This window comes from Mixophyes fleayi, chromosome 2 (genome assembly GCF_038048845.1).
Source record: "Mixophyes fleayi isolate aMixFle1 chromosome 2, aMixFle1.hap1, whole genome shotgun sequence".
Classification (NCBI taxonomy): domain Eukaryota; kingdom Metazoa; phylum Chordata; class Amphibia; order Anura; family Limnodynastidae; genus Mixophyes; species Mixophyes fleayi.
Window position 1 is genome coordinate 4774794 of NC_134403.1, and position 18121 is coordinate 4792914.

Below are 18121 nucleotides of genomic sequence, written 5' to 3' on the forward strand. Positions count from 1 at the left end.
AGCTGTGCCAAAGAATAGTTCGAGAGAAAAATTGATATTTCCAAACAGGTCTTTTGGGACATTTGAACAAATAAGTTCAAGGGACTTTGAGACTTATTCCCACAGGTTGGAACCTCTATGGATTAAGGTGACTCATTGTCTTTCTAGTCCCTCTCTATCAGTACGGACAATATTCCCATAGATCTGCAGAGAGCAATATCTCCACATCATTATATATTGATATCCAGAGATAGCACCTTATGCTTTGAAAAAGTCTCTTTGGAAGAAAGTTCACCACACATGTTTAAAAGTGCATATTTAATTGTGTTTTTGTAAGTGCACCACTTCAAGGGGTCTAAGTGAAGTGACTCCAGAAGATTCATCACATTGATGTTTACAATTTTGCATTACTTTTATTGTTTGGATACTTTTATGTAAACAATATGACGCTATGTTTTTTTCGCTATTTGTTTTTTTCACATGATCATCCTGGGGAGTGATTTCCTACAAAGAAGAATCTGAACTCCATTGAATTTAAGTCTTAATTTTTATTCATTTGTTAAGTAAGAATACCATAAGCGCTTGAGATTTTACAATCTTCTATTGTTATTTTAATAATATATATTGTGCCTTTATGATTTCTTCAAATATAATATAGAAGTCATCAAATAATGTGTATTGTACCATTAAGATTGCCTTAAATATAATGTAGAAGTTAGCAAGCAAACATGATCAGTAAGTGGCAATGTTCCAGGAGATGTGTGGAACATGTTTAAAAGTAGATAGGAGGGGAGCTGGTAAGAAATAGTTTATTTTACATAACATTGTAACTCGTACTGTTTTGAAAATTATTTTGCAATGCTAAAATCATAATGACAGATTTATAGCCCCAATTATTTTAGGATATGATGCCAGGGGGTAGATGTATCAAGATGAGTGTTTTCCAGCGGGTTTGAAAAGTGGAGATGTTGCCTAAAGCAACCAATCAGATTCAAGCTGTCATTTTGTAGAATGTACTAAATAAATGATAGCTAAAATCTGATTGGTTTATCAAACCCGCCGGAAAACTCTCAGCTTGATACATTTACCCCCAGGTGTTATATCTTTTTGCATGCTAGAAAAAGTTTCAGAGTGCTATAAGAATGTGTAATCTGGACTGTAATAAACAGAATTCCTTTGATTGTGTATAGCTCAGTTTCAATCCACAGATAGCATACAATGGATTTGACAAGGCATAGGTAAAGGAAGTCAGGGAAACACAAAAATCCCAATAAAAATAATATATGCATATTGGGCCTGATTCATTAAGGAAAAGAAAAAATGAGCAACTTTTCACCTTGGCAAAATCAATTTCCATTGGATGGGAAAGTAAATTTAAAATGTGATGGCAGATTTATAGTTAGGGTAAGGCAGGTTCTAGATCAACTTTAAATTTCAGTGTACAAATAAAACTATCAAGTATTTGTCACGAATCATGGTCTTAGCCCTGTTTACACCACTCGGTGGTACCATATTACCGTACATCTTCCTCCTGGTCGTATGCAGCATTTTATCCTGGGACAAGCTTGACTTCTGTCTGCAGCACTGGAGGCTGCAATCCTGGGTGAGACATTTGCTAAACTTCCTGCTGAGTCTGAACACCTGATCCCATTCCCCAATTGGCTTCCTCTGCAGACTATAAGAGTCTCCTCCTACATTAAGCAAGTTGCCAGTGCAACACTTCCCTAGTTCCTGGTTCCAGACCTACAGTTGCTGTTTTGCTGCTCTAAATCTACCTGCTGTATACTCAGCTCTACTGTTCGTGTGCATTTAGCTTCATCCTGATTACTGCTTTAATCCTTTCACTGTGTACAGATCTCCAGCATTACCTCTGAGTGAATTCAGCCTCAACCTGCTGCTATGTTATGGACTTTTCTCAGTGAGTTCAACTAAATCTGTTGCTGTTGTGTGAATTACAAACCATCAACCATTTGTGTGAATTCAGCTTCATTCCCTGCTGAAATAAATACCTTGGTTAGTTATTCCTCATGTGCATTCCCCTTCTTTGCACCTGCTTGTGTACTGATTCCAGCGGTTGTCCTCTGCATGGTTCCTTCTCCTACATCCTGTATTCAGGACACAAGCAAGCTCTCCTCAAGAGGCGGGTGGACAAACAAAGACCCACCAATTCTGACAAACTAAAAGCATTGATTAGGCAAGAATGGGCGGCCATCAGTCAGTATGTGTCCCAGAAGTTGATTGACAGCTGCCAGGGCGCATTGCAGAGGTCTTCAAAAAGAAGGGTCAACACTGCAAATATTGACTCTTTGCATGAACCTAATGCAATTTTCAATAAGCACCTTTGACACTTATGAAATGCTTGTAATGTTACTTCAGTATAACATAGCAAGATCTGACAAAAAGGGTCTAAAAACACTGAAGCAGCAAACTTTGTGAAAACCAATATTTGTGTCATTCTCAAACCTTTTTGCCATGACTGTATACAAGGAGGCAATCCGCAAATATAGGGATTGTTAAAAACATAAGAATAATAAACAATGTGTAAGAAATAAAAGTTAGTAAGTTAAGATAATATACAATAAATTAAATTATCCCTAACTTTGTAAAACAAGAAAATAATATGAAGACTGAGAGAGAATAAATTATAATGTAACTGAAAGATGACCAATTACTTGTAGTAGAATAATATTAGGAGATAATTAAAATATGTAAAATTATATTAAATAATGAAAAGATAAACAATCTGATTAGCAAGGTTTCTGCAATTAGTTTCCAAACGCATTTCACCCCTCATGACTGCTTCAGTTGGCTCCGATAGTTCAGAAAAAGGTTTGTTTGAGTTTTATAAACATAGACAACTGTCACATATTGTCTGGCATTTTGATGTCAAATGCTTCAAAATACATAAACACTACATGGAAATATAAATTTAAACGACATGACATATACGTAAATGATTATGGTTTTAGTAACAAAACGTGTGGTAAAGTCTGTACTTGATTTTCTTTAGAACTTTACAAACAGTTTGTCTAATTTCCTTTGTGCTAAGAAAATATATAATGGGATTGGCCATATGTGGCACAACCGAGTAAAGGAAAAGAAGCAAAGCATTGGTATCAGGATTAATTATTACTGAACGGATGCTATTTACTATGTAGATAAAGATTCGAGGAGCGTAATATAAACCCACAACCAGCAGATGTGTGGTACAGGTGTAAAATGCTTTCTGCCAGTTGTCATAGCGAGAGGAGATCACAGCTATTATCAGGAGGTATGATAGTAAAATGAGCCCTAAAGGTACAAGAAGCACAACCATAGCACACACAAATGCTACTCTCCTTATATACGTTACATCTGTACATGCTAAAGATGTGACTGCTGCATTGGTACAAAATAAACTATATATTTTGTTAGGGCCACATAGGACAATTTGAGAATCCTGAACAGCAACAGCTGCATTTGTAGAAGTTGCTAAAAAAATCCAGCAGATTCCACAAGTAATGAAAGCTCTCTTTGTGGTGATAATCAAGGTGTATCTCAGGGGTTGGTAAATAGAAACACAACGATCCAAAGCCATCACCATCAGGAGGAAGGAATCAAGACTTCCAAAATAATGAACACAGAACATTTGGAAGATGCACACTTTAAAGGACATATGTGAAGCTCCAAACCAATATCTGGCGATTAGTTTTGGTAAAGTCACTGTGTCAAATAAAATATCTGAGGCAGCAAGATTTGCTATGATCAGGTACATGGGATGATGTAAGTGAATATTTCCACTAACCAAACATATGACGCTCCCATTTGCAATTAATGATATCATATACACAAGAAACATCATAGCGGATATCAAGGTGTTGTAATCTTCTGTAATCCCTGGAAATCCGACCAAGATAACTTCTGAAACCCCAGTTTGATTAGACATCATCTGCTCCAGAAATCCTATGAATGATGCTCCTGGGAGAAAAATACATTTGGTTTCAACTGAACCTAACACTATTATCTTGTCTATAAAGCAGTTCCCCCATTGGGAAGTGATAGTAATACTCATTTATTTCAGGAATGACAACTTGGTTGAAGGAAGAACAGAATCCAGGAGTCAATTAAGCCAGATCTTAAACTAAAGATTAAACTTGCCAGAATCATTAGGATTTGTCGAAACTAATTTTAACATTTGAATAAGATTGAAGAGGTCTAACAAATATAGTCAACCCTGTAATAATTTTACCATCTCAAAGTTATAAGTTAAATATTTAAATTGCAGGGATGTAATAATATGTTTGATATTTACAAAAGTCATTTTTAAAATGATTCTGTATTTTGCCCTCTATGTGACAAGTAACAATAAAGTAGACACAGGATACATGTTACGATGGTTTTTATGTTTTTACCTACAGGAATCTTCCAGATATTACATTTGCCGTTTAGTGCATGTAAGATGAACTAAACCAAATAAAGCTTTAGGGGAGGTACAGTAATTCTAGTTCCTGCCAAGTTCTACTTTAATAGGTAACTGACCACTAATTAAATTAATTCTGCCTGTGGTAAGAAAATAAATCTGTAAACTTCTAGGACTAATATAAAAAACATTCTTTGTACAGTGTTGCATAATATGTTAGTGCTATTCTATCACAACTCAATAATAATGTCTAGTTTTCTCACTACAGTACTGAAATAACTTTGGTAGTGTAAGGTTACATTTCAAACATTGTATCACAATTCAAAAAATAAGATAAGGAAATGTTGCAATATATGAATATAATGGTGCTAAATTGTCTCATTTTAAGACCAGCTTTTGGTATGGGAATCTTTCTCAGACACACAGAGAACATAAACAATGGTCCTGTGAATAACTGAGTAGAAAAGCAACTACTCCCATAGATAGATAGTTAGATAGATAGATAGATAGATAGATATGAGATAGATAGATAGATAGATATGAGATAGATAGATAGATAGATAGATAGATAGATAGATAGATATGAGATAGATAGATAGATATGAGAGAGAGAGCTAGATAGATATGAGATAGATAGATAGATAGATAGATAGATAGATACATAGATAGATATGAGCTAGATAGATAGATATGAGATAGATAGATAGATAGATAGATATGAGATAGATAGATATTAGATAGATAGATATGAGATAGATAGATATGAGATAGATAGATATTAGATAGATAGATAGATAGATAGATAGATAGATAGATAGATAGATAGATAGATAGATATGAGATGGATAGAAGGATAAATGGATAGATAGGTCTTTAACTCTAGCTTAGTAAAAGTTTAAAGTTGGTGACCGTAGCGCATCTGGAAAGAGAAGGCAGTGAATGGAATGATAGCAGGTAGCCAGGACGAGCTGTGGTCAAGGTAGCAGATTACGTGGTCAGAATACAGGAGAAGGCTCTGGGCTTACAGCGAGCAGGAAGGTCAGAATAACAAGCCAGAGGTCAAGGCAATCAGCAAACTATCAAGGTCCAAAAACAGGCCTAAGGTCATACACAGGATCAATCAGGAGACAGAAAACTAAATGAGCAGGTCAGCAAATTCACGCTATAACAGCAGGGAGGCTAAGCTTTCCCTGCCTTAAATACATAGACTTCCCAATCACAGGTGGCACAAACAGGGAAATCAGCCTCAGAAGGCTGTTAATTAATTGGCATTACTTGTGCACTCACCCGACATTCCTTCATGCTCGGACACAGTGTTCTAGAAAGAGAGCATCCTGTCCGTTGCCTTGGTCATTATGATAACAGCAGTGACTCGGACCACAGGTAAATAGTGAGCGTTGGCGGCTTGGGGCACCGCTGCAGCTCATAACAGTACTCCCCCCTTGAGGAGAGGTCAAGTAACCCAATTCCCTGGTTTCCCCGGGGAATTGTTTAAAGAATTCCTTGAGTAGCCTATTTGCATGCAGATGATTCTAAGGTACCCAAGAAAGTTCTTTCGGGCCGTAGCCCCTCCAGTGCACCAAGAATTGGACCTGTCCTTGGACTCTTTTGGAATCTAGAATTTTCTCAACAATGTATTCCTGACATCCATTGACCTTAACAGGATTAGATTTGTGGAATCGTTGAGACCTGAATTTACAAGGCAAACCAATCAGCTTGAGGAGAAAAAAAAATGTTTTAGTAATTCTAAAGGAGCAAAGGAGAATCACCTTGAAAGCCAAAGGTGATGATGATGATGATGATGATGATGATGATGATGATATTTAAGGGTAAATATTTCAGTCACTGAAATTCTGAACTTGAATGGAGTTTAACATTATCTGTTTGGGAAAAGGGCATATCTAAAAAAAATATCCACTATATAAACAATCATGTGTCCACACTAAAGCTGGTAACACCTACTGTACTGGGTTCAATAATTCAGATTTATTTTTCCTATTTTAATTTAAATGCAGTTCTTTGTAATATAACTGATTTCCTAAATTTCTCTGGAATTTTGAAAAATTGTTTTCATGGGTAAATTAAATCTCAATATGATTTAATACAATTTTCACTATTATAATTCACAGTTTTATAAAGTTGCAAAATCTACATAGACTTCAAAAAGCCTTCAGCTAACTGCAATTAGGGATTTACATACTATTTGTATAAAAATGGATCCGCCGTAATAATAGTTTTAAAATAGCAGAAATATTTATTTCTGCTTTGTATGGGTCTGATTACTTTATCGAAAGATAGATAGATAGATAGATATGAGATAGATAGATATGAAATAGATAGATAGATAGATAGATAGATAAATAGATAGATATGAAATAGATAGATATGAAATAGATAGATAGATAGATAGATAGATAGATAGATAGATAGATAGATAGATATGAAATAGATATATATGAAATAAATAGATAGATAGATAGATAGATATGAAATAGATAGATATGAAATAGATAGATAGATAGATAGATAGATAGATAGATAGATAGATAGATAGATAGATATGAAATAGATAGATAGATAGATAGATAGAAATATATGGGGTAGATAGATAGATAGATAGATAGATAGATAGATAGATAGATAGATAGATATGAAATAGATATATATGAAATAAATAGATAGATATGAGATAGATAGAAAGATATGAAATAGATAGATAGATAGATAGATATGAAATAGATAGATAGATAGATAGATAGATAGATAGATATGAAATAGATAGATAGATAGATAGATAGATAGATAGATAGATAGATAGATAGATAGATAGATATATAGATAGATATGAAATAGATATATATGAAATAAATAGATAGATAGATAGATAGATAGATATGAAATAGATAGATAATAAATAGATAGATAGATAGATAGATAGATATGAAATAGATAGATAGATAGATAGATAGATAGATAGAAATATATGGGGTAGATAGATAGATAGATAGATAGATAGATAGATAGATAGATATGTAATAGATAGATAGATAGATAGATAGATAGATAGATAGAAATATATGGGGTAGATAGATAGATAGATAGATAGATAGATAGATAGATAGATAGAAATATATGGGGTAGATAGATAGATAGATAGATAGATAGATAGATATGAAATAGATAGATATGAAATAGATAGATAGATAGATAGATAGATATGGGGTAGATAGATAGATAGATAGATAGATAGATGTTCATTTAACTTACACAATAAATGAAGCAGTCCATATGTTTCAGCATAATCTCTGGGTGTGAATGCTATGTCAGATTTCTTTACAATTTATATACTGTAACTCCCAAAAGGAAATCCCCTTAGGGAAGAACTTTAATGTAAAGAAGTCTGGTATATTTTATGGGATTTTTATTAACTGCTAACTGACAAAAAAAGAAGTTTTACTTATTTTGGCCAGGTCTTCTTTTTTCAGCATTTTCAGAAATAGAAAGTTTAAATTTGCATGATCGCTGAATTACATTTATACTTTTATGATTCCTGGGAGATTTGGTTCTTCTCATTATTTTTTTTTTTCAATTTAATAATATATAGGAAAAAATATTATTATTTACTGTTGTAAGAATCTTTTGATATGTTTCATGTTGATATATATTTATATATCTACACGGACACCTTCAAAATTATTTCAACATTATCAAATATCCATATTGTTACATCTCACGGTTACAGGGATTAACTTTTAGAACCGATGGAACAGAGGTCTTCACCTTTAGCAACCACCTTTCCCATAGAGCTTTATGCACTCGCAGGTACTAGATATTCAAAGGTCTTAAACTCTAGCGTAGTAAAAGTTAAAGTTGGCGACCGTATCGCATCTGGAAAGAGAAGGCAGTGAATGAGATGATAGTGGCTAGTCAGGGGGAAGCCGAGGTCAGAGGTTCGTAGCAGATTACATTGTCAGAATACAGGCAAAGACTCAGGGCTGACAGCTAGCAGGACTGTCAGAATAACAAGCCAGAGGTCAGGGCATTCAGCAAACATTTAAGGTACAAAAACAAGCCTTAGGTCATAAGCAGGATCAATCAGGGGACAAAAACTATGAACAGGTCAGCAAATTACAGAACTGAACGCTATAAGCGGCATTGAGGCTAAACCTTCCCTGCCTTAAATACATATAGGGGCCAATCCCAGGAGGCACAAACAGGGAAATCAGCCGCAGTGGGCTGTTAATTAATTGGCACCATTTGTGCACACCTGACTGCCTTTCACGCTGCACCACAGGTAAACAGTGAGTGGTAGCGGATTGGGGCACCGCTGCAGCTCGTAACAGTACTCTCCCCTTGAGGAGGGGTCAAGGAACCCCAATACTCTGGTTTCCTGGAGAATCGTTTAAAGAATTCCTTGAGTATCCTATTTGCATGTAGATGTTTCTAAGGTACCCAAGAACTTTCCTCCAGTGGTAGCTCCACCAGTGCACCAAGAATTGGACCTATCCTTGGACTCTTTTGGAATCTAGAATTTTATCAACAATGTACTCCTGACGTCCATTGACCTTGACAGGATTAGGTGTGTGGAATTGTTGAGGCCTGAAGTTACAAAACAAACCAACCAGCTTAAGGAGAGAAAAATTAAATGTTTTTGGAATTCTGAGGGAGCAAGGGAGATTCAACCTGAAAGCCACACGGTTAACTTGCTTAATAATGACAAATGGTCCAGCTAATCTAGGACCATGCTTCTTGCAAGGCAGCAGGAGTCTGATATTTCGTGTTGAGAGACAGACCCTGTCGCCCATCTTGAGAGAACACTGCCTACGATACAGATCTGCAAAATGCTTGGATTTAAATGAGGCTTGCTTGAGAGCCATATGAACCTTCTTGGGCAAAGCATTTTGCAGTATTACGGATGCCAGGCACACTTGAGGGCATCAGGGTGGCCAGGGAGTTTGAGAATGGAAACCTAGATTGCAGAAAAAGATGAGACACATGTAGAGGAGTGACAGGCATTGTTTTAGGTGAATTCTGCCCATGCGAGTAGTGTAGCCCAATTGTCATGGAATTTGGAAACATATAGGCAAAGGAATTGCTCCAAGGATTGATTGAGGTGCAGCTTTTGGTCCCGAGGTTCTTTTAGGGAAAAGTATAGCACCAGCCCCAACATCCGAAGCATCCACTTCAACAATAAATTGGAGTTAGGGTTCAGATGTCTGATGACTGGAGCAGAACTAAAGGCGTTCACCAAGGCGGCCGATTAGCCGTGACAGCACCTTTACAAGTAAGGGTAGTTTTGCGTGCCACAAGTACTGAGAATGAATGGATGAACCGATAATAGCAAAGCCAAGATATCTCTCAATGGCTTTTAAGTTAGTGGGAAGCATCCAGTTCTGGATTGCCTGGACCTTGCTTGGATCCATAGAGAACTCACTAGGAGAGATGACTTATCCCAGGAAGGTGTTACATGTGACCTTGAAATCATACATCTTGAGCTTAGCATAAATATGATGTTGGTGTAGTTTGAAGAGCATCTCCTGGATATGCTGATGATGCTGAGCCAAGGACTGTGAGTAGAATAAAATGTCCTCCAGGTAGACTACAAAAAATTTACCAAGGAACTCCCACAGAACATCGTTCATCAAATATCGAAAAACCGTTGGGGCGTTACAGAGACCGAATGGCATCATCAAATGCTCGTAGTGTCCTGAGGCGGTTGTACACTCCTCTCCTTTTTTTATCCGAAACAAGTTGTTGGCACCCCATAGATCAATCATAGAGAAGATGGTGGCCAATTTAAGTTGATCGAAGAGAACAGAGATGTGGGTAGGTGGATAGGAGTTTCTTACCATACTCTTGTTCAGGCCACAAAAGTTAATGCAGGGTCTCAGGCTCCCATCTTTCTTAGCTACAAAGAAAAACTCAGCTCTTACCGGTGACTTAGAAGGTCGGATGAACCCTTTCTGAAGGTTTTCTTCCACATACTGTTCAATTGCTTGAGACTTTGGGATAAGGAGTGCATACAGTTGGCCTTTAGGCAGCTTAGACCCAGGAATGAAGTCGATAGCACGGTTATTATCTCGAAGTGGAGGGAGAGAATCAGCTTCCTTTTTCGAGAATACATGTTGGAATTCATGGTAACAGGAAGGTGATCCAGACAGGGCTGAAGAACCCAAAAAGGCAGGGTCAAACAGGCAGAGGAGCACACATCACTCCAGCGTATGATCTCCCCTTTATTCCAATCAATGTGAGTACTGTGGTTTTAGAGCCATGGATGCTCCAGAATCAAAGGAACTGAAGGACATGAGATATGGTAGAAAGAAAGAACCTCAGAATGGAGGGTACCTACAGGTGGAGTCCTGGCAAAGATCCTGCCCCCAACCAGGGGGTTACTGTCTAGCCCAAGAACGGTAATGATCGATTCCAAGTTGATTGAGGGGATACCAAGATTCTGATCTAACTTAAGGTCAAGAAAGTTGCTGGCAAGGAAAGCTGAAACAGCGGTGGACTGGGCTCCATAAGCAAGCCGAGCAGGAATTAAGATTTAATTTTTTTAAGAGATTATTTGAAGACTTAGGCGCACCTCTTCTTTAATGCCTAGACCTTGTCTTTTCCTGCCTTGTTAGGGCAAGAGTGGAGTAGGTGACCCTTGTTGCCACAATACATGCAGAGAACCAAGGATCGTTGTCTAGACCTTTCTTCTGAGGAGAGACGATAAACTTCTAACTGCATGGGTTCCGAAAAATTTGGTGGTGCAGTGTAAGAGGTCGGAGAATAGTAGAAGGAGGGGGATGTGTATTTTTCAGTCTTCCTCTTTTTGCTCCTATGGTCAATCTTGATCACCAACTGCATCATTTTCTTCAGGGTATTTGGTTAGGGAAACTGCACCATGGAGTCTTTGATCTGCTCTGAGAGGCCGAGACTTCGAAGTGCCGGGTTATTCCACTCACTATCTACAGACCTGCGTCCAAATTCGGCATAATACTCTTTGGCGGTTTGCCTGCATTGTTACAGGGCCCTGAGATGTGATTCGGCCAGGCCACACTGTCAGGGTTGTCATAAAGCACACCCAGTGCATTAAAGAAGGTGTCCACAGACTGCAGAGTAGGACTAGCTGGGGCAAGCCCAAAAGCCCAAGACTGAGGGCACCTTGGAGAAGAGAGTTGACAATATCGACCCTTTGTTGTTCAGATCCTGAGGAACGGGGTCTCAAATGAAAATAGAGCTTGCAGCTCTCCTAGAAGCTACAGAATAAAGTTCTGTCCCCATAGAATTGGTCCAGAAGATTTAATTTGCATTCTACAGCAGGTGTCAGTGTGAATTGCGAGGCCCTGAAGGCTTCCTTTTGTGTGGACAACCAATGTGATAACTCCTGGACTGCCTGGGACAAGGTTTGTGTGGCCAGAACATGGACTTGGGTAGGATTTGTCATGCTGTCATCCATCAAAGCAAATTCCTCTAATCATTAGGCAAGGTATAATATTACCAGGATAAACTGATGGAATAGGGTCTTCACCTTTTCCAGCCACCTTTCCCAGCCACCTTTCCCAGCCACCTTTCCCGTAGAGCTATATGCATTCATAAGTACTTAGATGCCCCCAGTTCTTAAGCTCTAGTGTAGTAAAAGTTTATCGTTGGCGACCGTAGTACAGCTGAAAATAGGAGGCACTGAATGGGATAACAGCAAGTGGTCAGGAGGAAGACAATGTCAGGGGTCCGTAGCAAACTGAGTAGTCAGAAAACAGGCAAAGGTTCAGGGCTGGCAACAAGCAGGATTGTCAGAATAACCAGCCAGAGGTCAAAGCAATTAGCAAACATTTGAGGTCCAAAAACAAGCCTAGGGTCATACACAGGATCAGTCAGGAGTCAGCAAATCCACAGAACTGAACACTATAACCGTCAGGGAGGCAAAGCCTTCCCTGCCTTAAATACATACGCCTGTCCTTCATGCAGGACACAGAGCTCTAGCAACAGAGTGTCCGGGTCGCTGTCTTGGCGACTGCCAGAACAGAAAGGAAGTGATGCGGACCACAGGTAAACAATGAGTGGCAGCTGCTTGGGGCACCGCCTGGCTCGTAACACATAGTGGTATGATTATCATTTACTAAATCAATAATCCGCATTTGGGATATTTCCTCTTCTATTTACAGAGAGAGAGTGGACTTCTTATCTTATTTGTTTCTTAGCATTTGCATCCCCTGTAAATTAATTATTATTTTATCAGAGTACCTCTTATCATAAGTAAATTTATACACCTCATGTTTCTCTTAGTTTGATATCATTGGAATTTGATTTTGTGCAGATGCATAATGAATTTTTTTTTTTTAAATGTTTATTTATTGAAGGTTAAAACAGTAGTACAACATCAAGAAATCTAATATACAGAGAAAGTCTACAGGAATACGACTTTTAAAAGTAAACAATAAAAAGAAGTCATGTATGTTACGACCAGTTTTTGTGTATAAAAGAGAGGGTAGTCAGAGTAAAAAGAGGAGGAATAAACAGCATGGCTCAGACTGTTAAAGAAATATGAAAGAAAAGATGAAGAAATAATAAGAAAAAGTTAAGTATAAGGTTACCGAGTGGTAGAAGGATACCCAAAGGCTCCAAACCTTGCTGAAGGACTTAGAGGAGTTCTTGAGAATTCTAGTCATGAATTCCATGTGCTAGATGTGCCAGACTCTGCTAATCTTGGTTTGGAGGGTAGGAAGGTTCAGCATCAAGTTTACACGTGGCGGCTGAAAAAATGTGCCGAACCAGTTTATTTTGATGATGCATATCAGAGGGGACACCAAGGGGTAGAAGGAAAAATTTAGGCTCTAGGGCAGGGTTTCCAAAATCCAATCCTCAGGGCTCCCCAACAGTGCAGGTTTTCTGGATCACATGTGACATAATTAGGACCACCTGTGGATCTGTTACAATGTGTCAGTCAGTAATGAATACACCTGTGCTCCAGCAAGGAGATATGGAAAACCTGCACTGTTAGGGAGCCCTGAGGACTGGGTTTGGGAAACCCTGCTCTAGGGAATTATGAGTTGAAGGGCAGCAAAGATCAAGTTATTGAAACGCTTGAGCTTTGGGCAATACCACCACATATGGAGGAACGTTCGTTCTGAAAAATAACTTTGCCAACATCTATCGGAGATGTCAGAGAGCATCTTTTAAGCCTTGTTGGGGCATAATACCATTAAAACAATTCTCTTTTATCTACACACAAACTGAACTGGAAGCATCTGGGAAGGATCTCAGCCCAGTCATCATCATCAAAGGCCTCTCCTAAATCCCACTGCCAAGGCCAAATCATGGGTCTTGCATAACCATATTAGTGAGCTCTGAATATAAAGTGGAAATCAGGCAAGCTATAGATGTCTGATGCAGACACAGCCTTTCGACAGTTTCCTGTGCCACAGTTTGCATTGAGCAAGCTGAGTAGACAGGTAGTATTACTGAAAATTAGTATTGCCCAGTCCACCACCTCAGCAATTTCTCACTGATATAAAATGTGAGGTACAATATTGAAGACATTTGAAAACGCAGGGAAAATTACAAATTGGAAGGGTCTGGAAGAGATTCAGCCTATCCAAGAAATAAATTAGGACCAAAAAGCAAGGTCTGACTGATGGCATTTGGTTATGAACACTTCTAGGTACTTGATTTTTTGCAATCGCCTATTAAATGGGAATTTTGGTTTTAAGGAAATTTTGCCAGTTCAAGTAATTAAAAAGTCTAAGACTTCTATTGTGAACTGACCATACAAATAAAGATTGAACAGAAGGGAGTGGTGAGAGAATGAAGTGGATTTGGTGTAGTCAATAAAACATAATCTGCATATAGAGCCGATTTGTGTTCCATGGTGCCCACACAGATACTAGATATCTTTCTGTTAGCTCATATCCTGGTGGAGAAAGGCGACACTCTTGTTGCGTACCATTAGTGATACAAAATGGTGTCCAAGTTTGACCATTAGCAGATATGGTAGCAGAATGAGAGTGATATAAGGCTGAAATACCCCTCAGAAATTTGCCGGAGAAACCCTTCAACCCAAGCACCCCATATATAAATGGATAGGATATTCGGTCAAACATCTAATGCCAGGTTCAATTAAGGGATCATGAATGGTGTGGAACAAATTGATAGTCCCCCTACATCTGGGATAAATCCCACCTGGTCGGGATAGATTAATGACGGCAGGAGGGATTCTATCTGTTATCCTATATCTAGAGCATTACATATGGTCCATCCCAAGTTATGGGATCAGCGTCATATTTGCTAAAGTGGTAGTTGAATCGAACGAGGCCCCTTCTAATACATTTTTAAATAAATCTGTCAAATGTGTAACATGGACTTCCGCAAATTTACTTTCATATTGAGCTGTGAAGCCATCAGGACAAGGGGTGGATGAGCTCTTTATATACTTTTTTTAGCTGCTAAGGACTCATCTTGTATGATGTCAAAATTTAAGGAGTAGAGATGGGGCATGATAAGTTTAGGAAAGGAAGTGCCAGCTAGATACTTTTCTAAATTGTCCGAGGTGGCCCAGGCAGGTTATATAAGGATGCATAAAAATCCTGAAATTCATTTATAATTTTAAAGGGGTCATTAGTGATGGATTTAGAGTGATTTTTTCAGGACAAAGGATTGTTTTTGCCATAGCTTTTGAGCTAACATAGAATCCATTTTGTCAGCCTTATCATAGAAGTGCTGCTAAAGTCTCTGCATCAAAGCGGCTGCTCTTGAGTCTCATTCAGTGAAAACAGGTTATTATTGGAGATGTTGCAATAATTCAGAGATTTGTTGTTCAAGGAAGTTCACCTCTGAGGCAGCTAGCTTCTTAGCTGCTGAGGCTGCACTAATGAGTTGGCCATTTAAAGTGGCTTTATGGGCTCCCCATACATTTCCTGGTGCTATAGCTGGTGAAGAATTTTCCATAAAATAACCAGAGATCGCCGTTTTGAAACTAGAGAAAGTTGGATGTAGACTCCTGCTTGATCCATCTAAGAAAAATAAGTGATTTACAGTCAAAGCTGTCAATGAGAGGGAAACATGGATCATATCTATGTGAGATGATATCTGATGTGGAGCTGAAAAATGAGTATAATCTCTCGCTGTTTCATTTTTAAGGTGCAAAGAATCATAAAGAATAATAAGTTGTGTTGTTTGAGTAGTAGTCAGTAAATCTCTGGAGGCCATGGTACCTATTTTTTGGGAGATCAGAAGAAGATCTATCTAAAGCTGGATTGAAGGTTATATTGAAATTGCAACCCACAAAAATATGGAGAAAGCTGTGCAGTATGGTAGGAAAGGAAGGAACGTAGAGAGGGAAAAGGTGAAGAATGAGAGGGGGTGGCGGGTGTGGGGGAGGGCAGAAGGAAAGGAAACAGGAGAATGAGAGAGGAGTGTGGACAAGTGTGAAAAAAGGAAATTATATGAGAGTAAGGGAGGGAAAAGGGATGGAATGGGGAGCCTAACTCTGCTAGAGGACATATTACATGTTTAAATTTAGACAGAAAGTGAGGTATCAATTAAAAACAAGCACATGGAAACACAATAACATATCAAAACAAGGGGACACACTAAGAAGTAACGCACCAGTAAGTCACTTTGAACTAAACATTAGATTAAACATGATAAAATGAGGTCTAACTATATGGAGAAAGAAGAAGTACTAATCGTGCATATTTTGTAAAATGCAAACACATAGCAGAGTGTAAACCAACGGCCGAAAATTCATCCACAACATATTGAGAGGAAACAATTAGATATAAGTGTAGAGAGCAAGGATTGTTCAATTGTGAAAACAGAAATAGTAATAATATTTTAAGGAACTGAAACCAAGGACAAGAGCTTGGCAGACTCGTTTTTCAGAAAAGTCTAGTGTGGTGGACTAATGGACATGGGTGGGCAAGCAATGTCTCTGTATATCTGTGTCACCTACCATTAGACACTAATGTCCTAAGTATGTGGGAGGAGCAAAAGCTTTCAGCAAAGTAATGAGTGGTTAATATTTTTTAACAGATCATCAGTGGAATACCAGATTAAAACGGAACAATACATACATTCCATATACAAACTTTAAAAAAAATATATTTTGTGGTCCTTTAAATGAATTTCTAAAAGGCAATAAATGTATCAATCATTGTATTAGTGAATTTTTAAGGCATTAAATAAACTATAACTATTGTGACTTAATAATCATTATATTATATTACATTTATTTTAACCTTATTTATATACCAATAATAAGATTAGTATAAATATATTCACTCTACCAATTTCAACTGTAAATTTAAATTAGTTGCAAAACTGACATTTGGCAAAAACAAACAGGAATACACTAAAGATTTCAAAAGAGCAGCTGAGAGAATAACACAATCACATTGTTAATGATACCCTTGGCGACTTAATTACCAAAAGTCAAAAGTGTCTTTACATAATGACATCCCTCATGGCTACAGTACCACCAGCAAATGGGCTAATTAAGACTGTATGTGTGACATTAGAAAAAGCAATTTTGCAAACACAGCTGAAAACCAACTGGGAATTTAACTTTGAGAACAAAACAATCAGAGATTTTCTATAATCTACTTTGTACAAAGAAAGCTGTTAAACTCTCACAATTAAAGCAAATGTTTGTTTTTTTACTCATTTTAAAAGCAAAACAGACAAAGGCTGGAGATATCTGGCAGGGTAACCCTTAGCATCTGCACCTCCAATGTGTTTTCGGAATCAGCAACCCACAGGATAAATCATGGACAGAAAAAAAAAAAAATCCTTCTGTTGGCGCCGAAATAAATGTAACCCAAAAATTACAGCAGCTGCATAGGAGGCTGCAACACTCCTCACATACAAAACTAAAACACAAGAAAATGCAGAGCTAAAAATATATATCAAAATATTGAATATTACAGTCCTGGAGAATGAATAAACGATAGTCTCACACAGTCTAATAATAATGTTTCTAATTTTTAATATATTAATCAAATAAATTAAAAATAGCTGCCAGGTATTTGTGTGATACGTGAAAAAGCAGCCAGAGCTTCTACCCTTTGCATTGCAACATGGTTTGTAAACTGTTCACCCCTGTCCAGGGCTTATGAGTGTATATTCCAAGGAAGGGAGATTGCTCTGTCGTGTTCAATCCTCACCTCCTCTGCTAAACAACACAATTATCTGCCTATGATAGCGGGGGGCATTGCCATGATGACGCAATTCACTGAGAATCGTGCCACTAAGCCCCTCCTCCATGCACTTAATTCAGGAGGTGAGCAGGATGCAGGAGTTTGCACTGCTCTCCCGAAAGTTTGGGAGAATTCCCAGAAATTCAGGAGTCTACTAGGGATAAGCGCACTCGGATTTATGAAATCCGAGCCCACCCGAACGTTGCCGATCCGAGTCGGATCCGAAACAGATCCGGGTATTGGCGCCAAATTCAAATCTGAAACTGAGGCTCTGACTCATAATCCCGTTGTCGGATCTCGCGATACTCGGATCCTATAAATTCCCCGCTAGTCGCCGCCATCTTCACTCGGGCATTGATCAGGGTAGAGGGAGGGTGTGTTAGGTGGTCCTCTGTCCTGGTAGATCTCGTGCTGTGCTGTTTAGTTCTGTGCTGTGCTGTTTAGTTCTGTGCTGTGCTGTGCTGTGCTGTGTTCTGCAGTATCAGTCCAGTGGTGCTGTGTGCTGTGCTCTGTCCTTCTGAGGTCAGTGGTGCTGCTGGGTCCTGTGCTGTGTCCTGTTCAGTCC

At 38.2% G+C, this 18121-nt stretch overlaps 1 protein-coding gene across 1 annotated transcript; it reads right to left on the bottom strand.

Moving 5' to 3' along the window:
* Nucleotides 1–2944: 2944 nt before the first annotated feature.
* On the bottom strand, nucleotides 2945–3904 carry LOC142139207 (olfactory receptor 1500-like). The gene has a single exon (XM_075196622.1). The coding sequence runs from the start codon at nucleotides 3902–3904 to the stop codon at nucleotides 2945–2947; it is 960 nt and encodes a 319-aa protein (XP_075052723.1).
* Nucleotides 3905–18121: the final 14217 nt, after the last annotated feature.